Genomic DNA, 11,937 nt, shown 5'->3' with positions numbered 1-11,937 from the left:
TGTTTTGTGTGGCTTTTGTAAAAGACTGGCTTGTGTCGTTTGAAACACTAATGAAAGCTGAACACACTCCTCTGCAGCTTTCACTTTTTTAATGCAAGAAGGCACTAATATATTCCAAAGGAACATTTACAGGTTCTGCATAATGCAGCTGAACAAAACGCAACATGAAAGAAGCCATTGAGAAAAATCCAACGTGGTAGGTAGAAACAGTGCCCTGTAAAACGTGCATCTCCTGCATATCAAGCACACACTCTGTTTGGACCCATAGGGAATAGAGGGAACGCATATTTCAGGGGGAGCTCATGGCATCCAATTAACCATTTAATGCCAAAATTATCAAGGAATAAAAGGAAAAATTGTTGCCTCTATATTAATCTGGCTACATTATTTATTTTATAAGCCAATGTCAAAATATTGCTAGTGATAAAAAAACTGAGAGTATGTCATCGATTTAGCAAGGACTAGAATTTAGTCAAATTTGGGATAGCTAGTCTGAGTTATGTGAAAGACCCCGATGAAAGTCTCAAACTCAAGACGTCCAGACGCAGTAAATTTGTTTTAGTGTGAAAGCACTACTTCATGGGGGGTGTTAGTGAAGCCTTGCCCTTTTAGCAGGTGCTGCCAACTCTAGATTTGCCATTCAGTTGAGAAGATGACATCAAAAGGCAGTCTTCCAGGACCCTCGGGTCCCAAGTTGGACATAAGCCATGCAGGCATGTTTGTATAGCTTGGTTAAAGTTTTGCCGTTACCTGTACACGTAACTACGTCAGGTGGTCTTTCATATAACCTGGTAACTTACTACTGCATTCAGTATGTGAGTGGTAGAACTAGAGGCATAAATAAAAGATTAGTAGCGAAGTGCATGTACGTGAAATGTCGATCCACAAAGGGAACCGGTGAATGGGAGCCATTAATGCTGTTGTGTCGTACCCTCAAGTGGAGTGTAAGTGCCCCTCCAGTTTAGCGGCATGAACAGTGCCGAGAATACAGCAACATCATCATCTACGCCTACCAAGATGAACTGTGCAAAATTAGTGTTCTTGCATGTTATATTAGGCTTAGCCTCATTAAACCTCTGAAATTTTTTCAAATGTCCTCCTAGTATTCTCATTTTTTCAGAAAATAAGACATTGTTGTATTGTGGTTAGAAGTCTTCAATTTGTGCTGCCTTTCAATGCAGCTTGCTCACAAAGATTCCAAACATTTGCCTGTAAAGCACAAGCTGCCGAGAATGTGCAGAAAGAATGTGCATCCAAACTCCATGTAACGAGTCGTAATCATCGTCATGAGCCGGACTATACCCACTGCAGAGCAAAAGCCTCTACTATATTCCTCCAATCAACCCGGTCCTGTGCCAGCTGCATCTACTTGACCCCTGCAAACTTCATCCGCCCACCTAATTTTCTGCTGCCCCTTGCTACGCTTTCCTTCTCTTGGAATCCAACTTTAAGGCGAAAGCCTTTAATGGCTGATGGTGTCGTGGACAAAATGTGTTCCGCTTTTGCGGCGACTCTGATTGGGCGAGGCGGGATGACGTCATAAAGGTCTTGACCAATCACAAAGCACCACCACAGTATGTGTGAATGCGTGCCTTATATGGCCATATGCCAATCAATAATCAATTACTAGTTAATGTCAAATTAATTATTAATGAATGAATGACTAATTAATGACCAATCATTTAATTACCTACTTAATGACTAGCTAATCAATCTGGCCAGGATTGAATCCCTGGGAACAGTAGTCGAGCGCCGTAACCACTGCGCCACCCCGGCGGGGTTTCCTACCTTTACTGTCCAGTACAAATATATGTGAACTGCCACAGTAGCCACTTTTCCATGTTATGTTCACTCTGCTATCTTCAGACTCCAGAAAAATGTTTCAATATTTTAGTGGTGTCCTAAAGTTCAAGGTCACCACATTTAGGAATAACATATTGTCATGAAGACAGGGATTTATGGGCAACAGCAACAGGGGTAGAGACACACAGTCAAAACAGGAGTTCACGGGAAACGGTAACGTAGACACAGGCTCAAGAGTCCACAATCTTAGCTAGCCGAAGCACGCGAGAGTCTACCACTTCTTCGTCTTTCAAGCACTGCCTCAAACCGCCAGATGGCAATATAAAGTGATGAAGAGACCACAGGTAAATGTGGACGCAAATAGTTATGCATTGCAAACACTTTTCATACTTCTACAATAAGTTCCAGATGCCAAATCATTTCATTTCTTTTTTGTAACTCTGTTTACTGCCTCAGCGCATAAAGGTATATCTAAAAAGGAAGAAAAAGGAGGTAATAATAAATGAAAGAAAAAAGGTTAGCTGATCGAATGAAGTCAAGCAGGGAGCGGCAATGAGGCCCATGCTTCCAGGCAATATAGGAGGATAGATTGTTTGGCGGGAGGCCTGCTGCTGCCAGATACCGAATTCTTGTTGGCTTCCGTGCTGGGCAAACCCACAACATGTGGCCAATACCTGCCTCAGTGTTTTCAGAATGGCAGGCAGAGCACCCTGGGCAGGGATACAAGTGCCGAAATTTGAGGCCGTGGCTTAGTGACAGCAGGAGTGAGGGAAAACTCGATCTGGAAGCTCCGAAGCGCTCCAGCGCTGCGCAGACAAGATGGCAGGGTAGGGCTAAGGCACACATTGAGACAGGAACATGTGTACGGCGCCAGATGCATTTCTTTCTTGCGAGGAGGGTGGCATCATCCACACTGATGAACCGTGGCATTGACGAGGGTTTGTTCCATGTCGCATCTTATTTCTCGTAATAATCTGCCAAGCAATACGGCATAGGCTTGTGAATAAGATTTGCACTTCAACGTTTATTCGTTCTCCCAAGTACAACACTGCAGTTACTATGCTGATCAAAAGTAGTGCCATCCAGCTGTGCGGCCAAGCTATGCACTAGTCAGGATCTGGATGGACTGGTAGGAAATGGGGCAACCAAACCGAATGAAGTCTGTACGTGGTCCACCAGAAAGAAAATAAAATTGTGAATAGTGCAAGGGATACTCTCCAAACTATTTCTACTTTGTAGTTTTGACTACAGAGCTTCAGTTTCAAGCTTTGAATTCCACAATAAATGGCATGTCTCAGTATTGAGTGCACAATATTTGACACTACTAAAAGTTTTTAACACACCAGTTTACCAGGGCATTAAACTTTCTCTTTTAAGCTTTACATCGAACCCTTATAGTTTTAACAGTGCGATTATAAAGGAATAGTGCTTAGTATAAAAAAGAAAGAGAAATTGGGTCGTCTTGTTCCGCAGTCTTTTTGATTCCCATTTTCTTGATCTTTTTCCCTTGTACTGTGACCACTGTGCAGTCCTCTTAGATATTCTATGGTTAGCTTATGGTAAGCTGCAGATATTTGTGTGCAGTTCTCCAGTGTTTAAAATTCCGTGCGTGACAGCTGTGGTCATACAACATGCACATAACTACACAACTAGAGTTTTTTTCAGTCAACTTATCATAACTTCCTTTATTCACATTCTACAAGACTTACACAATAAGGAAAGACACATTCAAAACGTACAAATAACATCAAATTTTTTATTAAAAAAAAAAAAAAAGTCTCTTCAAAATGTCCAACCAAATATAGAAGTAGGGCACCTGGAGAGACTAAAGTAATGCTAATGCGTGGCAGCATCACCGATAAACAAAACACAATAATGACTTAGCGCTTTGAGCAGCTATTTTCTACAATTAGCTGGACTTGCAATGCAATCCAGTCGTAATTTGCCGCAGTAAAGACGGCCAAGGTGTAAAAGGGACGGAAAACGTTTTTGATCAGGTTGGCCGGAAGGAGAAAGTCCACAAATCAGTCGTCCTTGCTCTCTTCAACGACAACTTCAGACAGCGTGTTTATGACCATGTAGCGCGAGAAAAAGCTGTACAGATGGCGAAACCACAGCATCTGACTCTTGTGCTTGTAAAGCGCAACCTAAAAAGAAATGAAATGCAAGAAAAATAAATATTAAGTAAAGTAAAAAAACTGACAAAATCTGACAAAAAGCAGCAACCTTAGCTGCATGAGCTGCAATGTGTCACTAAGGCACCCCGTAATGCTGCAGCGCATTAAATTCAATCCAACTTAATTAAATCTGCTCGCTTCTTTCAGAACCTGTTGCTTAAGGTCTCCTCAGGGGAAGTGCTCACTTGCGATTTAGGGAGACTGAAGCAGCTAGTATGTATAAGGCAGAGCACAGCATTAAAGTGGAGCAGGGCATTTCTAAGGGTACTGCAGAAGGCAGTCATGCAATGTAGCTACTGAAAGTGTCCTATAAAATGTAGGTTTAGCGTTCTAAAGTGAACAGTGCAAAACAGTGCAACAAGTGCAGATAATGCACATCACTGTACCTCTGTTTAGGTATTTTTCTGCTTTGGTGTTGGCACAAAAAAAAAAAAAAATGAAAATGAGGCTGTAGAAAAACAACATTAAAGCATACAAATAAATTTAGGGCACTTAGTTTGACTGATGCAGAAGAAATGTGAAAGCATACGCCTTTTTGATTCCACATATGTAGCAATAAGGAGCACAATGAAGACTTTCGTTACATCCGAGTCATCTCTCCTACCTCTCCCCTACAAGAGGAGGAGGGGAAACCTATAACTGTCTCCTTTACAACCCCTGTCGTCTGTGGCAGGTGACCCTTTTGCATGCCAACCGTGGGTAGTTGGCAGGCAGCTCTTGCCACGGGGCAGGTGGCAGAGGCCAAACGTCCACACACAGTGGACAGTTCTCACTTTCATGTTGCTCCAAATACTTCTGCATTTGAAAAGCAACAAAAAGTGTCTTCCTTTTCGGCTTATGTTGGAATTCTTCTTATGTGGTCAGAATGCCTCTTTCTCTTTATCTGGCAGGAAGATAAGGAATACCCTTTGCACTACATCCCTCTCTTTTGGGTTTAGCCAATCTTAATGGACAGAATGGCATCAACAAAGGATGGACTTCTGACTGCTATCTTTTCCGGTAGCGCAATCTAAATAGAGGAAAAGTTTCTCCTCAGTTCTTGCATTCCACATCCAAAAAGTGCTTCAAAATTTGGACAGTTTGGGTTTTTGTCCAATAACATGACCCCCACTTGCATATGTGCATAAAATGTAGCCTTATTTTCAGTACAAGAAAGGAAACTGTACGTCCAAGCAAGCGCTGTGGAGAGAACCAGCCGAATTTGCTGCAAAACCATATCTCCTGACAAAAACCACCACTGTGGGCTGCAACTGCAGACATGGAACAAGTGTTTGCATGGAATTATTTTTTTTTTAGGGGGGAAGAGGGGGGGGGGGGGGGGAAGGAAGTAATAAACGTTTTTTATTGTCGGATTTAAGTCCTGATGCACCACATGGGCTATGAGGGGTGACAAATTTATCGAGCTCTGGATTAATCTAGACCACCTGCGGTTGGTTCTTTAATATGCATTGACATTGCAGAGCATATAGAGTTCTCGTATTTTTCTTCCGTCAAAACATGGCTGCTGTCGTTGTGGTCAAACCTGCAAACTTGGGATCTACTGCCAAATGTAAAAGTAGGTAAGCCACCACTTTTTTTTTTCCTGACAATACAAGCAACAGCTTGTGTCATAACTGAATAAAAATTATTCAATAAACGATTCCTCTCCCTTCTTCTCGCTGCCAAAGGCGACCCTCGGGATGAAACTGGCATGCTGCGTTCTGTTAATTACATCACACTTTCTGGCACTAATAGTTGCCGAGCCATTGCAAAATCCCACACTACAAATATGTATGCTACGCATGTGCAGCAAGGCCCAGTCATGCCTCTTAGAATTTTTCCCTGCACACACAGACACACAATTTTTTAGCAAGGTTTTTATCCAGTGTTCCTCGCCTCGCCAGCACACAAACTCACCTTGACAAGGGACACCATGCTCCATGGGAGCACATAGGCGTGCTCTGATAGAAGGTAGCTTAGAGGCACGTCCAGCAAGCCGACATACTTCCGCAGCTTGTTTACCGACTCGAGTACAAACAGCCTGCAACCTTCGCATAAGGACAAAGAAAGTAAAACTTAAGACAAAGTAGCTCAAACGGTTTGCCCTCGCAAGCCAGCAACATGGTACTCTTCTCGGTACGTACCGGCTGGAGCGAGGTCCTTCTTGAGTATGCCCCTGCGAGGAGAGAAAGTTTCTGGCATTACAACCATGTAGTGGGACAAACTCTGCACATGCACATGTAGGTTGCACATGCGACCTACACAACTCCCTTGTGGATAGCTATGTGATTCAGGTGGCCACTAACTCCCGACTGGTCAAATGTGATGACCTGCAGGAAAAGAAAAAGGCACACATAGTTAAACACAAGTTTTATGCAGCCAGAGATAAATAACTTCCTCTGCCATGAGCAAGTTTCACTTACGGAGTCCACACAGAGGCACTTCACGTATTTCTGCACAATCCTACCCACGAGGTTCGAGTTCCACATGCATTCTGGATCGTCTGGCATGTTGCTAAAACAAAAGACACACATCAGTACAAAACCAATGAAAACAACACAGGCATATTCATGAGCAATTCTCTTGAGGGAGTGGAGGGGAGGTGTTCTAGTTCTATTTACACTTTGCCTTTCTTTAGCTTCTTCTGTTGTAAAGACAGGAGATAATGTGGTTATACCAGAGGAAATGCTTCATATGAAACAGGGCAGGTTTTTACTGCATTCATTGCACACATAAGTAAAGCAGCCTTTGATCTCAATGATTAAAAAAAAAAGAATTAGTAAAAGCACACATGTGGCAAATGAGATGAAAAAAAGCTAAAAAACACGGTACAAGAGATGTCTAGAAATACTACTTCTTCATGCTGGTACAGTATAGTTAATGAGATTTAAGCAGAGATGCGGCTCTTGGAAAATTTTGCTGCTTTTGTTTGATTCGCACAAACCTCAGGTTTATTGGAAATAAGTTTGTGACTAATCTTACAAAGTTTCATGGTTATATCTCAAGAATTTTTTTTCTACAATACATTTCTATGCTATTTCTTGCACAAAGCCTGTGCAGAAGGCTGGTTCCACATTCATTGCATTTCTATTGGTGTGCTACAGGTTAAGACCTTATTTTTTTCAGAGCACTTCCCAGTCGATTTCGGCTATGAAACGTCGGTACAGCATAGAAAACGAGGCACACAACCAATGAAAACAAACAAAAACCATTTTCTGGCCATATGTCCCAAAGTGACATCGGCTATGCGTGAAGCCACAGTGGAGGCTTCAGGAATCTTAACCGTCTGGAGCTCTTTAAAAGGGTAGAGACATCACATTTGTCCTACTGCATTTCTGCTTTAGAATGATGCTTAAGGCATTGGTAAATATGTGTCACTGCGTGGAATTCGCCTACGCTCAGTAAATAACAAAAACATTTCTTCTGCCCCACTGTTTAAGTTTCATTTTGAGGATGTTGAACGAGTTTCCCGACGTCACAAGCTAGTATGGGATCGCATACGCATACAATACCTTCGATATATTCACTGCTTTATAGGTTTAATTCATGCAGAATCCCATGCTAAGCTGCTCCAAAAACCCGAATTACGGCAACTGGACGAAGAGCTATTATTTTACAGTTTTTATGGGCCTTTTACGATTTCCTACCAGACTGTAACATCGAAATCTTTGTTCAGCAACCTCGAACTGAAACTGTGTGGCAAAAGAAATGCAATTATAAATTAATTACAGTGTGTAGGTGAATTTCACATGAAGATGCGTGTTTACTAATGTCTTCTACATAACTCTAAAGCAGAAATGCAGTAATAAAGATTTGATGTGCCTCTCTACCCTTTTATTGTGCACCGACATTGCACAGCACACAGGTGTCTTGTGTTTTGCCTTTAGCGAAATTCGGCCGCCGTGGTCAGGATTGAAGCCACGCCCTTGACCTTAGCAGTCAAATACCCAAACCATTCAGTCGTTATGCCAGGGCACTTCTTCATGCAAAAAATAAAAATAGAGGAGGAAGGGGGAGAGCACCTACACAGCAGAACAGTTACTGGTTTATGCTTCATTCTGCTATTTGCAAGCATAAATGCCCATAACGGTTTGCACAGCATAGAAATCATAAAAATCACATCTCACAGCCCGACCAATGTATCAAGCACTCAGGGTCTTTTTTTATTGATTTTTGTGTGTGTGTCTGAGATTTCTGCTTTCCAAAACCTTTTACAGGCACCTGTATGTGTCCTGTAAAATGCCATGAGCTCTCTACTCACTCTTGCCTTGGCAACAGGTTTCCACCTTTTATTTTAATTAGGGTAATAAAAGCAATTACATGGCAAGGTATGTTGCTAGGCGAATTGGTTAACCATTGTTAGAGAAAGAACGCTAGCAGACGACGGACAAGGATGTGTGTGTCCTCCTCATTCTTTTCCATAGTCTGCTAGTGTTCTTTCTCTGACGATCACATGGCGCAGGCTTAGTGACCAGAAGGCGGGAAGCTGGCAAGACCCCTTCCCAACCTAGAGCTGGTCCTACCACAGTTCCTATTTAGTGGAGCTTTTGTGACATTTTTCCTCGCAAAAGCCATGCAAATGCCACCAATGCCACAAACCTGTGTTGTACAATGAAGAGGTTTTCACTTGGGATGCCCAAAGAACAGCAGCTATTTCGGAGTTCCTCCTTCCTTTCACTTCCCTGCCGGTAGTAGTTGCCTGAAAAATGTAATAGAAACTGAAATCATCTTTCTCATCCTCTTCAGTCACAAATTATCCAGTGGGAGGAGGTAACATTTCAGGTTTTTGTAAGGAACAGGAAAAGAAAGTTCCATTCCTGAGATCAGTAATTTATGCATTTGTCAGTTCATCATAAGTCTACGTCTCAATGCTGCACTGCTTTCAGGGTCTGAACTATGCTTCGTTTGGCTCATTTATGGCAGAAATAGACACTGAGGAAACAGGCTTACACGAGGTTTTTTAAAGGTGCACTGAAGAACACTGCAAAATTTCTTTTCCCCTTCTATTTTGTTTTCTGGGCTTCTCAGAAATGGATAAATAGCTTTAGCTGCTGACAACATAGTCACAAGGTAAGCCTAGGGCAATATATATATATATATGCTCATATTCTTTACTTTTGTGACACTCAACCTTATCACTGCGGTAGCCAATGAAAATCTGCTAATCAGTGAAGACACTTAAAATATTGCAGGGGTGGAAGCAGGCTAGAGAACTTTGAAGCAGCTCAGGGAGCAGTAATAATGCAGTTTTGAAGCAGCTTTGGAGCAGTAAAAGGAGAGTTTCAGAGCATTCTAATTTTGCTTTGGAGCATGTTTTTAGGATCGAACGCTTTCAATAATTGCAATTTTCTATTCCTAACATACAAACAAATTGCTTTTGATTCTTTTTTGTTTAACAGTCAATGCTTTTCTGACTAAATACACACCAATGACTACATACGCACTACATACACACCAAGCACCGATTCACGCAAAACAAGCGTACAAAAACTCTTTCTCCAGAGCCACAAGTCGGCACTTATGTAAAAATGTTGATGCATCGATTTTAAAACCAGTTTTCTGCATTGGTTTCATCTGCCTAAATACATGATTGCAAAGGGTTCAAGATATAAGTTCTAGCACTGCAACTGAAAGGACTAGAAGATGCATGCTTTGCACATGCACGTATTATACTTTAGAAAAATACCCCAAAATTTCAGGTAACTTGTTGAGAAAGCTGTTGTTGTTAACGTTGCATGCAGAAAGTTCCAAGGTTTCTGTCAGGAACTCACTGGCTTTTCAAGGGGTATACAGGCATCCCCCAAACTTGTGCTCGCCTTTGCCAGCCTACTGTAACATACTGAGAGTGCAGAACACATAGTGCAAAAGAATCCAAAAGAAACACTTAAGACATACTATCACTGACTACCAACCAAATTATAATGCTAAGCATGTTTTACAAACAACAAATTAACTAGTAAATAAAAGTGTTGCTCCAGCAACATGGCTGAATATTCAGTGGAAGGTTTTCACAAAAACGCTTGCTCTACAAATGCAATGCCACTGGCATTCACCTGAGATAATGGCGTTCAAGGTAGTCTCAGACTATTGCTCTTTGCCACATATATCACAAGCGTGATTAACATACCCTTCACATAAGAGAGGATGGCAATAATATAAAGGAAAGAATGCCAACTTCACTTCCCATGTGTACTATTATTACACTTTCTCACAGCAACTATGAAGTCCAATTCAGAACTAAGTGAAATCTCATTGAAGCTGCTGTGTATATCACCGACAATCATCGCGTATTTGGCTTACGCTACGTCAGTGACGTGCAGTAGCGAAATACGAAGGGGCCTGTAGCGAGATGAAAACTGCTGCAGCAGCGAGAGTGAACGAACTTGCTAGCTCGATTCGTTACGTGGCCCGAGCGACGTGCTCGTCGCTGGCACCGGTATTTGAAACCACTGCAGGTTATAAGACGCTTCGAAACTTGGCATCCGCGAGGTGGAGATGCCGCGTCGAAACGCTTTTCATTTTTTTTTTTTTTTAACCTCGGTCAGAGACTTAGCGTGTCACTGAAATTTGAAATTCCCCGTGTAATTTTCAAGAATGTCACAAACGTATGTGCTACGTACCAAACAGAGAGCACGTGAGGAGCAGAATGTTCATTTGGGCAAGTGGGTAGACGTTCGTAATTGTAAAACAGCGCGAACAACGGTAGACAAGAACGAGAAAGACACGGAACGAGCGCTGTCCCGTGTCTCTCTCGTTCTTGTCTACCGTTGTTCGCGCTGTTTTACAATTATGAACGTGAGGAGCGCTTTATGCTCGTCAGCGTTATAACTACCCGAGCTGCAGGCTGCCAGCCGGCGCGGTTACTTCAATGCAGACTACGATTCACGAAACAGAGAATATACGATTCAGGAAACAAACACTCCCTGTCATTTTAGCGCAAGTGTCGAGTTCAGCATGGTTGTGCGGTGTTGTGCACTGCGCCCGTCATACCGATCTCGCAGGTTTCGGATATCGGCAGCCATTTAACCTTGGCTGAAATAGAAGCACTGCCCTGCGGTGAACACTTGCGCACAATCTGCGCACAGAAAACGCAGCACACCGGTGCGCACGCTCACCGTTCGACAGGCACAGGACGTACAGGTCACATTTCCGCTGCAGTAAACCGAGCACCGTCGGGCCGAAAAACATGCACTCGTCGTCGGGATGGGCGATGACGAGCAGCACTCTACCCGCAGCACCGATGTTCTTGCGCGTCCTTAGACGCCGAATGTTGCACACGAAAAGGTAGAACAGAAGCAGCACCGACACGATGAACACGCTCAACGAAAGCCACCACGCGTACTCCATGCTGGAGAGGCGCGAACCACCGCCGCCGGCGCTTATCGCCACACCTTCGCCGAAAGAATACGAGGTTTAGTACGTCATGTTCATCGTTCACAAGGCCTCGTCGAGCACTAGAACTAACCAAGTTGTACCCGCAATGACTTCGCGGGGAGCAGGCATCACTTTGCCACTGCGAAGGGTACCTCCGCAACAATGCATTTGCCGCACAAGGCACGCCGCAAGCACCGCAGGAAGGACGTTTCAAAAGTGGCAACACGTCATTCGCGTTGCCAGACGAGTAAACAGCCGACAGCCGCATGGAACACAAATGGCGCCAGTGCAGCACAACGGCACAGTTACAGGAAAACCAAAGCACCTTTATCCTAAAGACTTTGTCCTTATGCCGTGTTTGGGTTGTGGCTGGTGTGGCACGACGAAAATGCCAAGAACGAAGCCTGTCTCATGCGGAAAGGTTGTTTTCTTATGCGTCCTACCGAACACAATTTAGGGCATAACCAAATGCAGCATCCGTCCTTTCGCATTACTTAATATCCCTGTCACACAGCCGACTCGGAACTACCTTGAACTTCCTTGGTCTAAAGGAGCGCAAGGGAGTCTCAGGGAGTTTCGCCTTAAAGGAGTTGTCCCCGTGTCA

The 11,937-nt window shown here is 43.2% G+C and overlaps 1 protein-coding gene across 1 annotated transcript; it reads right to left on the bottom strand.

The window, feature by feature from the left end:
* Positions 1–3,458: 3,458 nt before the first annotated feature.
* On the bottom strand, positions 3,459–11,581 carry PIG-L (phosphatidylinositol glycan anchor biosynthesis class L). The gene is made up of 7 exons (XM_084598924.1): positions 11,075–11,581; positions 8,559–8,658; positions 6,383–6,473; positions 6,222–6,289; positions 6,104–6,135; positions 5,877–6,007; positions 3,459–3,950 (listed from the first exon to the last, which is right to left on the bottom strand). The coding sequence occupies exons 1-7, from the start codon at positions 11,304–11,306 to the stop codon at positions 3,828–3,830; spliced, it is 777 nt and encodes a 258-aa protein (XP_084455050.1). The 5' UTR covers positions 11,307–11,581; the 3' UTR covers positions 3,459–3,827.
* Between the last annotated feature and the right edge of the window lie 356 nt (positions 11,582–11,937).

Source organism: Amblyomma maculatum, chromosome 3 (assembly GCF_055883805.1).
Source record: "Amblyomma maculatum isolate TAMU_Amacu chromosome 3, ASM5588380v1, whole genome shotgun sequence".
Taxonomy (NCBI): Eukaryota; Metazoa; Arthropoda; class Arachnida; order Ixodida; family Ixodidae; genus Amblyomma; species Amblyomma maculatum.
This window is presented reverse-complemented; position numbering and strand designations above follow the sequence as displayed.